Below are 20,352 nucleotides of genomic sequence, written 5' to 3'. Positions count from 1 at the left end.
AGACTTCAGCTAATATAGATGTAATGGAAAAATCAGCATCAAAAACCTTGTAACTGGGACTTCCCTGGTGGCTCAGTGGTTGAGAATCTGCCTGCCAGTGCAGGGGACACGGGTTCGAGCCCTGGTCCGGGAAGATCCCATGTGCCACGGAGCCACTAAGCCTGTGTGCCACAACTACTGAGCCTGTGCTCTAGAGCCCGCAAGCCACAACTACTGAGCCCGTGTGCTACAAGTACTGAAGCCCACGCACCTAGAGCCTGAGCTCTGAAACAAGAGAAGCCACTGCAATGAGAAGCCCACGCACTGCAACGCAGCGTAGCCCCCGCTCGCCACAACTAGAGAGAGCCCGCACGCAGCAATGAAGACCCAACGATGAAGACCCGATGCAGCCAAAAATAAATAAATGAATAAATAAATTTATTAAAAATATATTTAAAAAACAAAAAAACAAAAAAAAACATTGTAACTTCTGCATTCCCTTTACAGTGGATCACACTTTTCTAATTTGACCATGTACTTGTCAATTTCAAACTTTCTGCCTTTGTGAAGTATTTATTAGGTGTCAGATTCTGTTCTAATCGCTTTAGAAATACTAACTGATCACCTCCTTCACAAAACCCTCTGACACAGGTACTCTTACCACTAGTTTATAAATAAAAAATCCAATTTTTATAAATAAAAAGCAGACGATTATAAAATTTCCTCAGAGGGACTTCCTGGTGGTCCAGTGGTTAAGACTCCATGCTTCCATGCTTGGGGTGTGGGTTCGATCCCTAGTCGGGGAACGAAGATCCCACATGCCACAGTGCAGTGCAGCCACAAAAAAAAAAAGAAAAAAAATTTCCTCGGAATTACTCAGCTCTGAGTGACTGAGTTTGTATCCAAGCAGCTAAATCCAAAATCGTGCTCTTCACCACTCTCCAATATTGCTGTTAAATATTGATTTGAATAAAAAATGAGCTAATTTTGAAATTAGATAAATTTACTGTATGAGAAACAGTGTTAATTTTTTTAAAGATGAATGCAACATGTTTCCAAATTCACTTGGTTGACATAAAAATAATGGAACAATTGAGGAATGACACTGACATTGATAGGTAAATCTTGCCATATAACCAAGTGAGTTCTTCAAGGTGCCCAAATCAAAAGGGAAGGACCACTTGGTCCTCACGTGAATACTGGTGAGCCCACCAACTGATGCTAAAATGTATTTGAAAATGACTGAGGGTGAAGAATGTTATGTGATTTAATTATCTGTAGTTGGGGAGGGGAAGTTAGAAACGGAAATGTTTTCTTTGATCATTATTTGAATCTTTCCTCTCTTCTAACCTCTGAATGTGATTCCAGCCTGAATCTGATTCCCAAATCAATGGCGTCTCCCCCTGGGCTTCACCTCAGCAATCCGCACTGAACTACTCCCTGGATCCGGACCCCGGCCCACAGTTCCATCAAGCAGGTCCGTGTCCCCAAGACTTGGCTACTCCCTCCCCTGGTCTACTCTGGGCTTTGCCATTTGTTTGCTTTTCATTTTAAATAACATTCTTACACATGGGTGCCTTTGGGCATAAAGGAATTTGTATTCTCTGTGGTCTCAGCTGAGTACAAAGCCATTTCAACTATACCAAAAAAGCAAACATTTTAGAATAATAAACTATAATGCGCTTGTTTATATAAGGTGTAGTAGTGGACTGAATTTTGATGAAAGATGAAAAAGAGCTCTTTCCTTTTGGGATGAGCACAATTTATTTTTTTCTTTGCCTTAGGAACAATTCTTTTTTTCAGTAAATTTCCTGTCTCTAAAATTTCGTACTTCTACACATTCAGAATAAAATACTAAAGAATATTACATCAAACATAGTTTTCTTTGCCCAGGGCTGGAGACTCAGTATTCTGCTTTCTCCATCCTAGCTCCTACAGACATTGCTGCCTCTCCCACCCCCATCTGAGGCTGAAGTCCCACCCAGCCTGTCATTGGTCACAATGTGGACCTGTCACTGCTGCTAGGAAGGGCCCTGTCAACCAGGCATTCTGGAATGACATTTTGTTATTGATGAAATTAAGTTCTAAAATTCTGCTGAGGACCACATACTTTAAGCAAATTAATTTATCTTTTGCTGCATTAATCTGACAAAAATCTAAAATATTAATATTATTTTAATTTTTAAATAAGAGAACTATTTTGCTATCGATTATAGACTAAAAAACATCAGAGTAAAAAGTATCTTATAAAATACCTCTAGTGGGAATTCCCTGGCGGTCCAGTGGTTAGGACTCTGCGCTTCCACTGCAGGGGGCATGGGTTCGATCCCTGGTCGGGGAACTAAGATCCCACATGCCCCGCAGCATGGCCAAAAAAAAAAAAACTACCTCTAGTTTTGTGGCAGTATAAGCTAGCCTATACTGAAGTCTCCAAAAAGAAGGAAGGAAAAAGAAATTAATGGACTATCTATCTTTCTCAGATGAAAAAATACTTGTAATGCACAATAGTGGAATTCTAATAAATTGCAATAACATGACTATTATTTGTCACTCGTGAATTTTCCCCTGACATGTGGGTTCTTCCTTTAGAAACATCTAATAAATTTTAATTATGTAAAATTCTGTTAACCACAAAAAAATACAAAAATAGTTTTGGAATTTTCCCCTAAAATTATCCTTTATAAGGAGGACTATTTTCACCTTGATATTTAGAGGCCAGTACTAGTATTTTCTCCATGAAGTTGCGTTTTAGTGGAAGACCAGACATTGATTTCAGAGTGTCTCTTGTTCTTTCTATCTGCTGTCACAGCGGCAGAGGACCTGCTGGCCCCCCCTCATGACACCAGCACAGACCTCACAGAGGTCATGGAGCAGATCAACAGTACATTTCCATCTTGCTGCCGTGAGTATGAAAGATCATAACGCGACTGCTACGCTTTTGCCTTCCATTTCTTTTTTCCTGAGTGGGGCCCTTTGTCTTCTTTGGTAAGATAACAAAAACCAGTATTAGAAACAAGACTGTAAATTATTTGAAGATAAATCAAACATTCCGTATGTCGGCAAAGCAAATGAAGCCCAGCCTAGATACCATCACATCACTGTGTGCAGGGCCAGTGAGAACCTGCTCTCTGGGATTCTTTGGTCTGCCTTCTGAGTGATAACATGAGGCAAATAAAACAAGCCTGTCTTTAAGGAGAAATTATCCCCTTCAATGCAGGCTATAGTAAGAAACATGTATTACTTCAAAAGAGAGCTTTTAGTGACATACCAAACAAGGTCTGAAAATAGCTTTTTCTAATGTAATTCCCTCTCTTCTCTTCAGACCTTGTCTTCTGATGTCATCAAATTCAGGTGTAGAAAGGGATTATTTTCAAATTTTCCTTTTTTTTCCCTCCTTTTTTTTTTTGTTTTGGTTTGGGTTTTTTTTGGTTTTGGAGTTCTTTTCTCATGGAATAAAATAGTCACTGTATAAAGGCCAAACTATTTAAGGCATCACAGATTATGACCCTGTGAATTTTCCATATGGAGACTAAGAGCCAGAAAATAACCAAATAAAAACAGTTCAAATCCCAGAGGAAATTATATAATGATTGCTATTTATTGATTTTTTTCCCATTTTGATTTCAGTACCTTGCCGCCTTGCAGTTTCTGCTGAGCTCTCACAGAAAACATTTCTGCTGTTTCAAACAAACAGTTTACTGTATATACATAGTATATAGTGCTACAATTATATTTTAAATAATCTTTTAAATAAATATGATTAAAAATACATTTATAATTTTCAGGGTGATTAAATCTAGTCAGCTATTAGACTAAGATTTTAGTATATACATATACTGTTATATATCATATATCCTGTATATGTAGTGTATATGTATACATAAAAAACAGCTTCTCATCGCACCCTTTTCCATCCTCTCCTCGGAAAATATCATTTTAAATGAGGGAAAAGACATTATCAGGAGTGTAGGTAAACATGATATATTGACTTCGTTTCAAAAGTATGCTTCAATTTATACCACTCTACAGTTTACAAAATGCCAACCTTAGTGGGAAGTGGAAACAGCTATTTGAAATATAATCTTCTCTGAATTTTCAGAAGTAATTGCCTAAAGGACATATGGCAGTTTCCACAAGTCCGTAAATATATTTATATTTGGGAGCATATAATTTCCCAGGTTATTGTTTGTAATTTCATTTCTCAAAGTTTGCAGAATCATATGTGCCATATATCAATCTCCGTGCTCACCCCCCCAAAAAGCATGTGCATACACACACACACACACACATACACACACACACACACACACACACACACACACACACACACACACACACACACACACACACACACACACACACAGGTTTTTGGTCCTGTAGAGTATCACAGAAGCTTCAGAGGGTCAGGTGAAGCCCATATGCTATCAGATTGTTACTTATTTACTAGGCTCTATAACAGCCATAATAGATGAACAGATTAAATCTTTGTATTAATTATAATTCAAGGTTAAATTTAATAGAGATTTTGGTTCTGCATTATATTTTACTTAATGTCTACATGAAACCTCATCATAGTCTTTATAAGCCAGAGTTTCAAAATTAAGTTACTTTTTAGTTCAGCTTGAATCCAAATACATTAATAATTAGTTAAGAACAAATTCTGTAAGTCTTGTTTAGAAGTTTTTATTCAACTATCATATTGAATATTTTCAAGTTAAAAGTCAATTGGCAATGGGAGCTAGGATGGGAAATATGTTTAAATATATGCTTTCTAGTGGATATAAAATGTATAATTTCCATATTAAAATTTTTATACAAGAATTTATGATATGTTTTAAAAGTTTAATTTTTTTAAAGCAGTTACTCTTAAATCTTTTTCACAGTATATTCTTATATGGAGATATTGTATAAGGCTAATCTATGTCATATTTTACAAGAGAATATAATTAAAAATAAATAATAACATAACTATAGGGCAAAAATAAATCTTAAGAGAGGGATGCATTCATTTCATTTTTTGGCTTCCCTTAAAGGCAAGTGTAAAATTCCCATTGGTTGGTATCTTATTAGCCATTAATAGCTATTATTGGTTCCTGAGAACAGTATGTATCTTCAGTGGGATCTACATGACAGGTTAAACTCCCACTTTGCACTGGTGCCTTCTCACCTGTGCAATTCTCTATTGTGAGGGTGAGTTGCAGAAACCCAAGATTCCTTAACAGGATGTGGCCCTGTGTTCTCACAGTCAAAGTTTGCACATTCACAAATATTTGTAATATTTATAGTTTTCTGTGGATGAGTATTACTAATCATATGTTATTTTGAAGAGCTCAAGTACATCCCATATAGGAAATGACGATAGTATTATTTTAGAAATCCTTTTAAATTTAGATCTTATTATTTTTTGTTTCCGAGGTTCTGCTATTAATTTGGGTTTAGATTGCTCTTCTTGGTATTTATATATTATACTTTGCTTTGATAATATAAAAATCTCCAAGATAGGGACAGCTTTCCAGAAAAATAAAGGTGTAACTGATTTATTTGTAAAATTGATATATATTTTTAAAGTTCTGCCTAAAGTTATTAAACTCTTTAAGAAAATGGATACAGAATAGAAATAAGCACCTGCCATAGATTTGGTGCTCAATACATTTCTGAATTGAATGAATGAATGATTACATATTCCCACTGGGAAGGAAGGTTTAGTTGTTGAAGTTTCCCCCAGATGGTACTTAGAAGATTCTGTAGGATTCCTTAGCTTTGTTGCCCCTTTCAAGTTGCTCAAGCTAGCAAATATTTTAATAAGCCTTCGCATTCCCGAAGCTTACTGACCACCTTTGGAGGATTTTTTGAAAGCAGATCAGATTGGCATCTTCCTAGTGGCAAACCAATCCCTTGAGCCCCTGTAACTAACAAGAACTTTAAAATTGCTTGTCACCAGCATACAATGAATTGAGATCGGCATGTTAATCTTGACTTTTGATCCTTTGTGAATTAAAAATTAGCATGGTCACAAGTGAATTTCCACTCCTGGAAGTCTAGGAATTAAAATGAAATTGTATTCTTAAATCCTAATTGCATGAATTGCCTACTTAAACATGACTTTTTTTTTCTTACTGTGTCTGTATATTGTTGCACGTAACACTTTAGAATTCATCTATCTTGGATTAATATCCCAGTTGGTCCTGATAGCATCCTTGAATTATGGCCTTTTAAAATTTTCTTTTAATTATTTACATTGAATTTCAGAGCAGAGAGGCAAGCGTTTCCATCTCTTCCTGGCAAGGAGTTAATGAAGGGAATTTAATTGTGTTGCCTATAAACCAACATACTAAAATTTCCACTGACTGCTGTAACTAATTTTTTTAGTGCAAAATCTTTTGTTGGTTTTTTCATTTGCATCATCCAAATATATATGATACTAGTAGTAACCTGAATATTATTTTTTACTAATAGACCAACAAATGCTTTTTCAATTTTTTTATCTACAAGCATATTTTCACTGTGAATTGCCATATTTATTTATTTATAACATCTTTATTGGAGTATAATTGCTTTACCATGTTGTGTTAGTTTCTGCTGTATAACAAAGTGAATCAGCTATACGTATACATATATCCCCATGTCCCCTCCCTCTTGCGTCTCCCTCCCACCCTCCCTATCCCACCCCTCTAGGTGGTCACAAAGCACCAAGCTGATCTCCCTGTGCTATGTGGCTGCTTCCCACTAGCTCTCTATTTTACATTGGGTAGTGTATATATGTCCATGCCACTCTCCCACTTCGTCCCAGCTTACCTTTCTCCCTCCCTGTGTCCTCAAGTCCATTCTCTATGTCTGCATCTTTATTCCTGTCCTGCGCCTAGGTTCTTCAGAACCATTTATTTTTTTTTTTTTAGATTCCATATATATGTGTTAGCATACGGTATTTGTTTTTCTCTTTCTGACTTACTTCACTCTGTATGACAGACTCTAGGTCCATCCACCTCACCACAAATAACTCAATTTTGTTTCTTTTTATGGCTGAGTAATATTCCATTATATATATGTGCCACATCTTCTTTATCTATTCAACTGTCGACGGACACTTACGTTGCTTCCATGTCCTGGCTATTGTAAATAGTGCTGCAGTGAACGTTGTGGTACATGACTCTTTTTGAATTATGGTTTTCTCAGAGTATATACCCAGTAGTGGGATTGCTGAGTCATGTGGTAGCTCTAGTTTTAGTTTTTTAAGGAACCTCTGTACTGTTCTCCATAGTGGCTGTATCAATTTACATTCCCACCAACAGTGCAAGAGGGTTCCCTTTTCTCCACACCCTCTCCAGGTTTTCTTGTTTGTAGATTTTCTGATGATGCCCATTCTAACTGGTGTGAGGTGATACCTCATTGTAGTTTTGATTTGCATTTCTCTAACAATTGGTGATGTTGAGCAACTTTTCATGTGCCTCTTGGCCATCTGTATGTCTTCTTTGGAGAAATGTCTATTTCGGTCTTCTGCCCATTTTTGGATTGGGTTGTTTGTTTTTTTGATATTGAGCTGCATGAGCTGTTTGTATGTTTTGGAGATTAATGCTTTGTCAGTTTCTTCGTTTGCAAATATTTTCTCCCATTCTGAGGGTTGTCTTTTCATCTTGTTTATGGTTTCCTTTGCTGTGCAAAAGCTTTTAAATTTCATTAGGTCCCATTTGTTTATTTTTGTTTTTATTTCCATTCCTCTGAGAGGTGGGTCAAAAAGGATCTTGCTGTGATTTATGTCATAGAGTGTTCTGCCTATGTTTTCCTCTAAGAGTTTTGTAGTGTCTGGCCTTACATTTAGGTCTTTAATGCATTTTGAGTTTATTTTTGTGTATGGTGTTAAGAAATGTTCTAATTTCATTCTTTTACATCCAGTTTCCCAGCACAACTTATTGAAGAGGCTGTCTTTTCTCCATTGTATATTCTTGCCTCCTTTGTCAAAGATAAGGTGACCATATGTGCATGGGTTTATCTCTGGGCTTTCTATCCTGTTCCATTGATCTGTATTTCTGTTTTTGTGCCAGTACCATATTGTCTTGATTACTGTAGCTTTGTAGTATAGTCTGAAGTCCGGGAGCCTGATTCCTCCAACTCCGTTTTTCTTTCTCAAGATTGCTTTGGCTATTCAGGGTCTTTTGTGTTTCCATACAAATTGTAAAATTTTTCATTCTAGTTCTGTAAAAAGTGCCTTTGGTAATTTGATAGGGATTGCATTGAATCTGTAGATTGCTTTGGGTAGTATAGTCATTTTCACAACGTTGATTCTTCCAATCCAAGGACATGGTATATCTCTCCGTCTGTTTGTGTCATCTTTAATTTCTTTCATCAGTGTCTTATAATTTTCTGCATACAGGTCTTTTGTCTCCTTAGGAAGCTTTACTCCTAGGTATTTTATTCTTTTTGTTGCTATGGTAAGTGGGATTGCTTCCTTAATTTCGCTTTCCGTTTCATTTATTTCTGATCTGATATTTATGGTTCTTTCCTTCTGCTAACCTTGGGGGTTTCTTTGTTCTTCTTTCTCTAATTGCTTTAGGTGTAAGGTTAGGTTGTTTATTTGAGATGTTTCTTGTTTCTTGAGGTAGGATGTATGGCAGTAAACTTCCCTCTTAGAACTGTTTTTGCTGCATCACATAGGTTTTAGGTCATCGTGTTTTCACTGTCATTTGTTTCTAGGTATTTTTTGATTTCCTCTTTGATATCTTCAGTGATCTCTTGGTCATTTAGTAGCATATTGTTTAGCCTCCATGTGTTTGTATTTTTTACATTTTTTTTTCCTGTAATTGATATCTAGTCTCATAGCGTTGTGGTTGGAAAAGATGCTTGATATGATTTCAATTTTCTTAAACTTACTGAGACTTGATTTGTGACCCAAGATATGATCTATCCTGGAGAATGTTCCATGAGCACTTGAGAAGAAAGTGCATTCTGTTATTTTTGGATGGAATGTTCTATAAATATCAATTAAGTCTATCTGGTCTAATGTGTCTTTTAAAGCTTGTGTTTCCTTATTTATTTTCTTTTTGGGTGATCTGTGCATTGGTGAAAGTGGGGTGTTAAAGTCCCCTACTATGATTGTGTTACTGTTGATTTCCCCTTTTATGGCTGTTAGCATTTGTCTTATATATTGAGGTGCTCCTATGTTGGGTGCATAAATATTTACAATTGTTATATCTTCTTCTTGGATTGATCCCTTGATCATTATGTAGTGTCCTTCTTTGTCTCTTGTAATAGTCTTTATTTTAAAGTCTATTTTTTCTGATAGGAGTATTGCTACTCCAGCTTTCTTTTGATTTCCATTTGCATGGAATATCTTTTTCCATCCCCTCACTTTCAGTCTGTATGTGTCCCTAGGTCTGATTTGGGTCTCTTGTAGACAGCATATGTACGGGTCTTGTTTTTGTATCCCTTCAGCCAGCCTGTGTCTTTTGGTTGGAGCATTTAATCCATTTACATTTAAGGTAATTATCAATATGTATGTTCCCATTACTATTTTCTTAATTGTTTTGGGTTTGTTATTGTAGGTGTGTCCTGCCTAGAAAAGTTCCTTTAGCATTTGTTGTAAAGCTGGTCTGGTGGTGCTGAATTCTCTTACCTTTTGCTTGTCTGTAAATGTTTTAATTTCTCCGTTGAATCTGAATGAGATCCTTGCTGGGTAGAGTAATCTTGGTTGTAGGTTTTTCCCTTTCATCACTTTAAATATGTCCTGCCACTCCCTTCTGGCTTGCAGAGTTTCTGCTGAAAGATCAGCTGTTAACCTTATGGGAATTCCTTTGTATGTTATTTGTTGCTTTTCCCTTGCTTCTTTTAATATTTTTTCTTTATATTTAATTTTTGATAGTTTGATTAATATGTGTCTTGGAGTGTTTCTACTTGGATTTATCCTGTATGGGACTCTCTGTGCTTCCTAGACTTGATTAACTATTTCCTTTCCCATGTTAGGGAAGTTTTCAACTATAATCTCTTCAAATATTTTCTCAGACCCTTCTTTTTCTCTTCTTCTTCTGGGACGCCTATAATTCGAATGTTGGTGCATTTAATGCTGTCCCAGAGGTCTCTGAGACTGTCCTCAATTCTTTTCATTCTTTTTTCTTTATTCTGCTCTGTGGTAGTCATTTCCACTATTTTATATTCCAGGTCACTTATCTGTTCTTCTGCCTCAGTTATTCTGCTATTGATTCCTTCTAGAGTATTTTTAATTTCATTTATTGTGTTGTTTATCATTGTTTGTTTGCTCTTTAGTTCTTCTAAGTCCTTGTTAAACATTTCTTGTATTTTCTCCATTCTATTTCTGAGACTTTGAAACATCTTTACTGTTATTACTCTGAATTCTTTTTCAGGTGGACTGCCTATTTCCTCTTCATTTATTTGGGTTTTTACCTTGCTTCTTCATCTGCTGCATATTTCTCTGTCTTCTCATTTTGTTTAACTTACTGTGTTTGGGGTCTCCTTTTTGCAGGCTGCAGGTTCATAGTTCCTGTTATTTTTGGTGTGTGCCCCCAGTGGGTGCAGTTGGTTCAGTGGCTTGTGTAGGCCTCCTGGTGGCAGGGACTGGTGCCTGTATTCTGGTAGATGGGGCTGTATCTTGTCCTTCTGGTGGGCAGGGCCGTGTCTGGTGGTGTGTTTTGGAGTGTCTGTGAACTTAGTATGACTTTAGGCAGCCTCTCTGCTAATGGGTGGGGTTGTGTCCCTGTCTTGCTAGTTGTTTGGCATGGGGCGTGCTGCACTGGAGCATGCTGGCCATTGGTTGGAGCTGGGTCTTAGTGTTGAGACGAAGATCTCTGGGAGAGCTCTCGCCAATTGATATTACGTGGGGCTGGGAGGTTTCTGGTAGTCCATGTCCTGGCCTTGGCCCTCCCATCTCGGAGGCTCAGGCCTGACACCCGACCAGAGCACCAAGACCCTGCCAGCCACATGGCTCAGAAGAAAAGGAAGAGAGAAAAGCAAAAACAAAAACAAAAACAAAGACGAACAGACAGAACCTCAGGACAAATGGTAAAAGCAAACCTATACAGAGAAAATCACACAAAGAAGCATAGACATAGACACTCACAAAAAGAGGAAAAGGAAAAATAAAAAGAAATATATATATATATAAAAGGAAGAGAGCAACCAAACCAATAATCAAATCCACCAATGATAATAAGCAGTAAATACTAAACTAAGATAAACATAAAATCAGAAACAAATTAGACACAGAAAACCAACCCCAAGTCTACAGTTGCTCCCAAAGTCCACCACCTCAATTTTGGGAACATTTGTTTTCTCTTCAGGTATTCTTCAGATGCAGGGTACCTCAAGTTGACTGTGAGGATTTAATCTGCTGCTCCTGAGGCTGCACAGAGAAATTTTCCTTTCTTTTCTTGTTCCCACAGCTCCTAGGGTTCAGCTTTGGTTTTGGCCCTGCCTCTGTGTATAGACCGCCCTCAGGAGTCTGTTACCTGCCCAGACAGGAGGGGGTTAAAGCAGCAGCTGATTAGGACACTCTTCCATACTCAGGCCGGGGGGCGGGAGGGGTATGATAGTCATAATTGGAATGTGGGGCGAGCCTGCAGCGGCAGAGGCCGGCGTGACGTTGCACCAGCCTGAGGCGCGCCGTGTGTTCTCCTGGGGAAGTTGTCCCTGGATCACGGGACCCTGGCAGTGGCAGCCTGCACAGCCTCCTGGGAGGGGAGGTGTGGATAGTGACCTGTGCTTGCACACAGGATTCTTGGTGGCACTGGCACCAGCATTAGCCGTTCATGCCCTTCTCTGGGTTCCGAGCTGATAGCCGCGGCTCACGCCCATCTCTGGAGCTCACTTAGGCAGTGCTCTGCCTTCGGTGGGCACACTGGGAAGGAATCCCCTCTCCTCGCATACCCCGAAACAAAGGTCTCATGCCTCTCTGGCAGGTCCAGACTTTTTCCCAGACTCCCTCTTAGCTAGCTGCGGCGCACTAGCCCCCTTCAGGCTGTGTTCACGCCGCCAACCCCAGTCCTCTCCCTGGGGTTTGACCTCTGAAGCCAGAGCCTCAGCTCCCAGCCCCCGCCCGCCCCGGCGGGTGAGCAGACAAGCCTCTCGGGCTGGTGAGTGCTGCTCGGCGCCGAGCCTCTGTGCAGGAATCTCTCCGCTTTGCCCTCCGCACCCCTGTGGCTGCACTCTCCTCCGTGGCTCCGAAGCTCCTGCCTCCGCCACCCACAGTCTCTGCCCGCGAAGGGGCTTCCTAGTGTGTGGAAACTTTTTCTCCTTCACAGCTCCCTCGCTGAGGTGCAGGTCCCATCCCTATTCTTTTGTCTCTGTTATTTCTTTTTTCTTTTGCCCCACCCAGGTACGTGGGGAGTTTCTTGCCTTTTGGGAAGTCTGAGGTTTTCTGCCAGTGTTCAGTAGGTGTTCTCTAGGAGTTGTTCCACATGTAGATGTATTTTTGATGTATTTGTGTGGAGGAAGCTGATCTCTGCGTCTAACTCCTCCGCCATCTTGAAGGTCTCCTTCTGCCTATATTTATTCAGCTTTACTGACGTTCATCAAAATCTCAAGACCTACTACAATGCAATGTTTTCCTGATTTCTTTAAAAAATATACTTGTATGATTTGTTCAGTTTGACTTACAAGACTATAGGGTTAAAATGTTGATTTGGAGCAAAATGGATTTGATTTCTGTTTGGATTTGGGTATTTGTTACTTAGAAGAGAAGCATAACTCTGCCTATGGTGTACTTCATGCTAATGCAACTAAGCTTTCCCTCAGGATGGTGTCGTTCCCATACAGGTGTAGCTCCCATATGTGTAAGGAGATCCACTCTTTTTCTCCTGATATAATTTACATGCCTGGTAGGACTAGGCTTTTTTAACCTGATCATTCCCCCCAGTACTGCTGGGGCTCACACTTTCCCTCCAGGCATCATAAGGAAGTTGCCCTTCTTGCTCACTTTCTTTCTCACAAAGCACCCACTATGTGGTCACAGATGTCTTTTTTTTCCCTCAGCAAAGAAAAATGAGAGATGAAAGGAGTGACATGCTGTTTGATTAGGGACAATTCTTATTTGACCCAGAAAAGATGTTACCATCACTGGAGGGTGGAGCTCCCTCTGTCCCCCAGGGTTGAGTACCAGTCCAATAATTTTGAGATGGCACAGTAAAAGGGAGAGATGAAAAAGCAGAGGCCTTAAAGAAGAGACTTGCTAGTGCCTGCCCTCCCAGGTCCCACCGCATCAGCTACACTGTCCTATGGCCTCTGTAACCAAGAAGGAATTGAGCTGCTCAGATGCAAAGGCAAATTAGACACCATATTCTAAGTTCTCTTATGCTCTTAACTGAGACCATGGAAGGCACAATTAGCCCAAGTTCCTAGAAGACTTCTGAGTGCTGAGGACTAGGCCAGACCTTTCCTTGACGCAAACACATCGCCACCATCTTCCTAGACTTTGGGGTAAGGGGGGCAGAAACTAAAGATTTGGGCTCCTTCATTTCCCCAATGACCTCTTGGTCAGAATCTGTACTATTCAGTAGAATGTACAGAATTTGCTCTGTTCTAATACATAAACTAAATATATGGCTTGATTTCAACAGGAAATTTTGAGATTTTTTGCAAAACTAATTACTCACTGAATGCTTTAGTGTGTACTTATTTGAGAGAGCTGGCATATCTTTTGCATATTTTGGTGGAATTTTTGTATCTTACAGCACATGAGATATGAGAAGCTAACTAGGGAAACTAGCCCTGTTAAAGCATCTAGGCAAAAAAAAAAAAAAAAAAAAAAAAAAAATCCCCAAACCTGTTCTTCTTTTCTTATTAACATCCACTTAACAGCTGGGAATGGTACAGTCCACACTTTTGCATGCCTGAAAGGGGGAACCACAGTACCACCTTCAATTGATTACTTTTGTTTTCTCTTTCAGCAAATCTCCCCAGCAGGCCACAGGTAAGAGTTAATGGATTGATTGGTTTGGGTGTTATAGATTATAACCTAGAGTAAGTGATTAGCTACCATCGATTTTAGTGCTACTTTATTCCCCATGTAAATAAGTAAACTTGCTTGACATGTTAGTTGATTAAATACAACAGTTTGTCAGTCCAGGGAGGGGGACCCCTCCCAAGCCAGTCCTTCCAAATGCCCGAAATGCCAAGTGCTAGACCTTTTGTGTTCAAACAGCTTTTTAAAGGCCTCATATGTACTATATAAAGTTACCCTGGATAGATTTGACTGACATTGTTCTCCCAGGTATCTACTTAAGGTAGCTATCACAGAACATGGACTTAAAAGCACTGACTGGAGCACTACCCAAAGGGGCTTTTGTTACTCTGAGGGGAAAAGGTTTTGATTTTTCATTTAAAATTCTGCTGAGAACTGTTGGCAGCTATAGCCATGTGCCTTTCAGTATTTTCTTTATCAGGTGCTCTTAGAAACAGTGTGTCCCAAGACCACAGTAAATCTTTGGAGAACACTTTCTCTCATGAACTTGTTTATGAATCTCTTTGAAACAGTGAACCCTCTGATTGGGTTACTGCCTTAATGGCAAGAGGGGCTGAGATCTTAAGGAGAAGCACAGATGGTTCATCTTCAGTAACTGGAGGGACAACGAAGGAATATGAAGTAGATTACTGGACGTGGTGTGAGAGCTCGTGAGAAGGAAGAACCTCATCCCAGAGAGTAAAAGCCTTCTGACTGCTTCTGATGTCTTAGTGAGTCAGAAGCAGGGGCTTCAGCAGAGAGTGAGGATGGGGAGGAGGCATCGGAGGTGTGAGAAGAGACTGGAGGATGGGTAGTAGCTGCTTGGGGCTCAGGAGAGCACATGGATAGAGAAGTAGAGTGACTACCAGGTGGCATTAAAGGCCACCACTTTCTTGCTCATGAATTTAACCTGAGGCCTGTCTGCAGGGCTATGTGTGGCCCTTCAGCAACATTCACGTTCATGAGCACAGTACCAGAGTAGGCCAAGTATTGCATTTAACCAAAGTTGAAGTTGTGGTTTGGCCAAGAGAGTACAGCAGTTCAAGGGAAGAGGCAAAGGGTTGATGATAATGATTGAACAAGCACCTGAGTTTGGTAGGAAGAGAAGTGAGGGTGTGTTAGGTATGGGAGACCAAGTATCAATGGGTTGTAGCACCAAAGGATGGGTGAAGTTGGGGTCCTAGTGGAAGTCAGCTGGGAAGGTACAGGTGGGTTGTCAGAAAGTGGGATGATTGAAACTGAAATGTTGGAGGGGATGCAGGTATTGGTGATGGTCCAGATTTGCAACTTCGAATGAGTGGCTGAGAAGGGTGAGGATGGATTCTCCGAGGAGAGGAGCTCAAGGAACTAAGAGGCCAGAATTTTGGAAGAATCATCTATGTGAGCACTGAAATCATGAACATTTAAAAATAGTGAGTGAGGGCTTCCCTGGGGGCGCAGCGGTTGAGAATCTGCCTGCCAATGCAGGGGACACGGGTTCGAGCCCTGGTCTGGGAAGATCCCGCGTGCCGCGGAGCAACTAGGCCCGTGAGCCACAACTACTGAGCCTGCGCGTCTGGAGGCTGTGCTCCGCAACAAGAGAGGCCACGATAGTGAGAGGCCCGCGCACCGCGATGAAGAGTGGCCTCCGCTTTCCACAACTAGAGAAAACCCTCGCACAGAAACGAAGACCCAACACAGCCAAAAATAAAAAATGTAAATAAAATAAAATAAAATAAATAGTGAGTTGACAGTGAGCCATTTTTTTCTTCAAGAGGTAAGGGGACGTGAACCAAGGAGCCAGAAGATGACTGCATAGTGGGCGGTATAGTCTGATGACAAGAGAGTCAAAGCTGGGTATTTTTAGGGAGGAGAGGGAGAAAGTGCTGTGAAAAACACAGTATGGACCTATCCAATATCTGAGGAGTGTGAGGGATGAAAAACAGTCCTGTGTTGAAGCTGTGTCTTCAGGGGAGATCCAGATATCCATTAGAGCATGCAAGTGAAAGGTTCATTCAGAGAAGAATTTGAGGACATGGGTTTTAATGATGATGGACCGAACTGTTTGACCTTCTCTTCGAAAGGTTGATACCACTACCCTTAGTGTGGCCTGGATTTCTATCCTCCCTTGCCTATGTACATTGGCCCTGAGCCTTTAACTGGAACCACTGCACACCCTTGGACTGTAATTCCTGTCTTGAGTTCTTGGTGTCTGGACCCCAGCTGGGGACTGAGACCAGTTGGAATTGTCAAGGGTACCACCCTGCAGGAGACCTCCCACAGACCCTCAGGGAGAGACGGTGCTTACACCAGCCTAAATCACTGAACATTGGTACCTTCCTGCAAAAAAAAAGACAAGTCTTCTCAATTTTAACTTGGTTTCCAGCCTGGGCAAAATAAAAGTCTTCCAGACTTCCCCTATATCAGCTGAGTGGATAAAAAGCAGACTAAGTAACTTCAGGATGAGAGCAAAGGACCTCATCCCAGGAACAAAAGTCACATGGGAGTAAAGAGTCCCCATTGAACAAAGCAAAATAGGGCTTGTCTAGTTCTGAAAAAAAAAACACTTTAATTTTTTTTTAAGAGTTGACAGATCTCTGCTACCTGTAATGTTTTCTGTAAATGCTGTTCTGACAGTGCTATTTTCCCTTCCCACAGGCAATGTGAAGTATTCATCTAGCCAACCAACATTTCTTAACTTACAGTATTGCCCTTTTCAGCAAATGCCAATTTCAACTTCCATTTCATCAGAAGCTCCATGGCTCTTTGAATCATGCTGTTGAGCGCTGACTGTGTGTTCTACTGAAGGAGTAAAATACTGACTATCCAAAGAGAAAAGGATATTTTGTTTTTATAATAATCATATATTATTGTTTTCTTCTTCCCTTTCTATGCAACTGTAAATTAATGAACAGAGTGGTATTTGGAAGTAATACACTTGTCACTGATTTGTATACTGTATACAGTATTGGGAAAGTGGGTGGGAGCTTTCTAATATGATACCTTCTTTTTAATAACCATAAAAATTGCGTAAGAATTAGAAGACAATTTTACATTTTTACATTCCTTCGTATTAACCTTGTACAATAACTTCATTTGTTTCTTTGACTCTTTTACCATTATGTTTTGGTTATTTATAATTCATCAGCCACATGACCAAATAGATTTTCTTTATTTGTTTCCATGGTATGGCCAAATTAATAAGTTCATATATTTCAATCAAATATTATATGTTTATGGATTAGACTACAGCTCTGTGTATACTGTTTAACTTTATTTGACATCGTACACTTATTTCTTTAGCGATCACTTGGATAACCACAATAAAAATCCTGTGGGCCTAACTGGCATTTCTATTGGGATTTTTTTTCCTGCATTTTATTTCCCTGCTCTGTATCAGTAGGTCTTGATTTCTTTATTTATTTCATGTTCCAGTCTATATGACAGGATTATAATAATCTCAAAGATCATTTTACCAAAGGTTGCCCATTTAAGCATATTTTCATTTTGACACAGAAACAAAACTTGGTCCAACTTTTCCTAGTTCCCAGGTCTTGATTTTCATCATTCAATACACAGCAGACATTTACCTAATTGTGATACCAAAACACATGGCTGTCTTTGGTTCCCTTTGAAGAAAGTTTTACAGTTGTTTATGTATACTCAAGCCCTCTATGACTCTTGAAGCCCCCAGTTATTTTCCTTCTGAAAGCAGACACAAATTTAATGAATGTCTCATTTTACCTTTTGAGAGAATGAACAGCCCTTTTATTACCCTTCATTTGATCAATACATTTGGGAACAATGTTCATTCAAAAGCCCACATCACTGCTTCTATAGAAGAATGAAATTAATGCTTAGATGCTGGCACCCTGCCTTATACCTTTGAGTGCATTCAGTTGGGTATTTGGTTCGGCTTCTGAGTTAACATGTATTTGATTCAGTTTAAACATGTTATGTGATTTACCAAATGTAGAGAAACCAAAAAAAGTGAAAATAATGTGTTTTGATTCAAGCATATATGCTTTTAAAACATCAGGACATTTTAACTTTGAGTTCTCTTTAACTGGGATCTGGCCAGAAGGAGGCTTAAAGTTAGAAATTCCTACTCTTTTAGAATAGGTTGGGTGGGTTGGGGGACAAGGGTGTCTATTTGCAGCAGAGATATTTTGAGAAGAAGAAAATCGTTTTATATAAGAGGAAAGCCATGACCACCTTTCTACCTCAGATCCGTCTTCATCCATCGTGTTGGAAATAGCTTTATGCTACTGCAGTCTGAAAAATCTAAAGCTTTTATCAGACCACATCATACCCAGTAAAAGTACCTATTTAAAGAAAAAAAAATTCCCTGAACTCTGAACTACAAGTTGTAGATTTGGTGTCTTCCTTGTCCTTACTTTGAAAAGTTATGTATTTTTTTTCTGCCTGTAATTGTGTGCAACATGTTCTCCATCTGCTATTAAGGAAAAGCTACATAAAACACTACATTGTAACCTTCTAAGGAATAATAAATATAAAGAAATATATTGCAGTAACAACAAGGGGAAATAAGTATGTAGTTCTTTTGAAATATGTGGTATAAAGAACTAATCATAGACTATCATCTAATCTGGTTACATCTGTATTTTTCATCCTGAATAAAAGTAATTTTAACACAAGATGACTTTGATATTCTTCAGCGGTGTTCACTGGTAGACTCTCAACTTTGAATGTACATTTATGAAAATAAAATATAAAGAGAGCCTATATCCTGATAAATCTACATGTTTTCCTGCAGTTTCTCTCATACACACTAATACATTCTCTCTCTTACTCTCACTGTCTCACTCTTTCTCTGTGTTCCTCTCTTCTCTCTTATATATATAATTCTCAATTTCCTTTACAGATAGAAGGCTTATTGATAGGGAAAAAATAATGTTGGATGTTAAAAACATGTACATGAAACCCTTTGAGCTTTTGTTTTTTTTGTTTTTCGTTTTTTGGGGGGGTACCAAATTACATTATTTGAAGGAATGGTACTAAGGAAAGAACTTGTAGATGTTTTGGTACAACTTATAGAAAAGGTAAAGGTAACCCAAACATGCATGCACTGCCTTGGTGACCAGGGAAGTCATCCCCGTGGCTACGGGAAGCCAACCTAAGGCTTAGCTCTCATTATCACTGTTTCCCAGGGTGTGCTTGTCAAAGAGATACTCTGCCATGCCAGATTCGGGGGCCCCCATCTTGCGCAAGTTGGTTACCCAATTCTTTAATGGATTTCACCTGCTCATTCAGGTAATGAGTCTCAGTGAAGTTACACAAATAGGGGTCATTTTTGTCTGTGGCCAGTTTGTGCAGTTGCAGTAGTGACGGATTCACGCTTTTTTCCAAGTGTAGCGCACATTCCATTGCATTCAGCCCATTCTCCCAGTCATCACGGTCTGGCTTCTTGGTCTCCTGCAGGAAGCTTCGGCCACCCCGCTGGTTCTGCAGCTTCATCATTTTCTCAGCATGTTCCCTCTCCTCACGAGACTGGTGAAGAAAATATTTGGCAAAGTTCTTCAAAGCCACATCATCGCGGTCCAAATAGTATGACACGGACAGGTGGACGCAGGAGGCGTGGAGCCCCAGGTCGATCTGGAGGCTGATGGCGGCCTCCGAGCCCTGGTGGTAGTGCTGGCGCACCTGCGAGGGGGACGCGGTCGTCATGGTGGGCGGCGGAGGAGAGGCGGCGGCGGGGACCTTGGGGCGGTCGGGGGGCGCTGTGAGGTGGTGGCGCGGGCTGGCTCGGAGCGGCCGGCCGGAGCGGCGGGTGAGCGCTGCTTCCGTCCCAGCACTGTTGAAGCAGGAAACCGCCGCGACTCTCCGCGAGGACCGTCTGAGCTTTTGTTTTAATAACTTAGGTGCTATTGGTATTTAGTTGGTTACCCTTCCAAATCCACTTTTAGCCTCATGCTCTTAAATAATGCCCTTTTTGTATATGCACTGGATTTTACCACTCTGGTAGGAGATTTAGTACATTTCGGAAGCTACCCCAGGGGAAATAGCGTTGAGAATCATGTTACTTGATTCTAAAAGTAAAAGCTATCTGTGAAACAGAAAAACCCCAAACATATAATTTGTTAAAGAAAATCGATCAGGCTTCCCTGGTGGCGCAGTGGTTAAGAATCCGCCTGCCAATGCAGGGGACACGGGTTCGAGCCCTGCTGCGGGAAGATCCCACATGCCGCGGAGCAACTAAACCTGTGCGCCGCAACTATCGAACCTGTGCTCTACAGCCGGCGAGCCGCAACTACTGAGCTTGTGCGCCACGACTACTGAAGCCCGCGGGCCTAGCGCCCGTGCTGCACACCAAAAGAAGCCACCACCATGAGAAGCCCATGCACCGCAACGAAGAGTACCTCCCGCTGGCCTCAACTTGAGAAGGCCCCCCATGCAGCAACGAAGACCCAATGCAGCCAAAAATAAATAAA

The 20,352-nt window shown here is 40.2% G+C and overlaps 1 protein-coding gene and 1 pseudogene across 6 annotated transcripts in view; one reads left to right on the top strand and one right to left on the bottom strand.

The window, feature by feature from the left end:
• The window catches only part of UTRN (utrophin), a 505,750-nt gene extending 487,194 nt beyond the window's left edge, over positions 1 to 18,556 (top strand). For 5 of the 6 annotated variants that reach the window (XM_068550755.1, XM_068550756.1, XM_068550752.1 and 2 more), the window contains 4 exons: positions 1,348 to 1,456; positions 2,789 to 2,881; positions 13,869 to 13,891; positions 16,559 to 18,556. In XM_068550755.1, coding sequence (XP_068406856.1) covers positions 1,348 to 1,456; positions 2,789 to 2,881; positions 13,869 to 13,891; positions 16,559 to 16,567 — 234 coding nt within the window. In that variant the 3' untranslated portion in view covers positions 16,568 to 18,556. The remainder of the gene's footprint in view (positions 1 to 1,347; positions 1,457 to 2,788; positions 2,882 to 13,868; positions 13,892 to 16,558) is intronic. The other variant, XM_068550757.1, reaches the window with a different exon arrangement.
• Positions 18,557 to 19,072: 516 nt separating this feature from the next.
• On the bottom strand, positions 19,073 to 19,588 carry LOC137769357 (ferritin heavy chain pseudogene; annotated as a pseudogene).
• Positions 19,589 to 20,352: the final 764 nt, after the last annotated feature.

This window comes from Eschrichtius robustus, chromosome 9 (genome assembly GCF_028021215.1).
Source record: "Eschrichtius robustus isolate mEscRob2 chromosome 9, mEscRob2.pri, whole genome shotgun sequence".
NCBI lineage: Eukaryota > Metazoa > Chordata > Mammalia > Artiodactyla > Eschrichtiidae > Eschrichtius > Eschrichtius robustus.
This window is presented reverse-complemented; position numbering and strand designations above follow the sequence as displayed.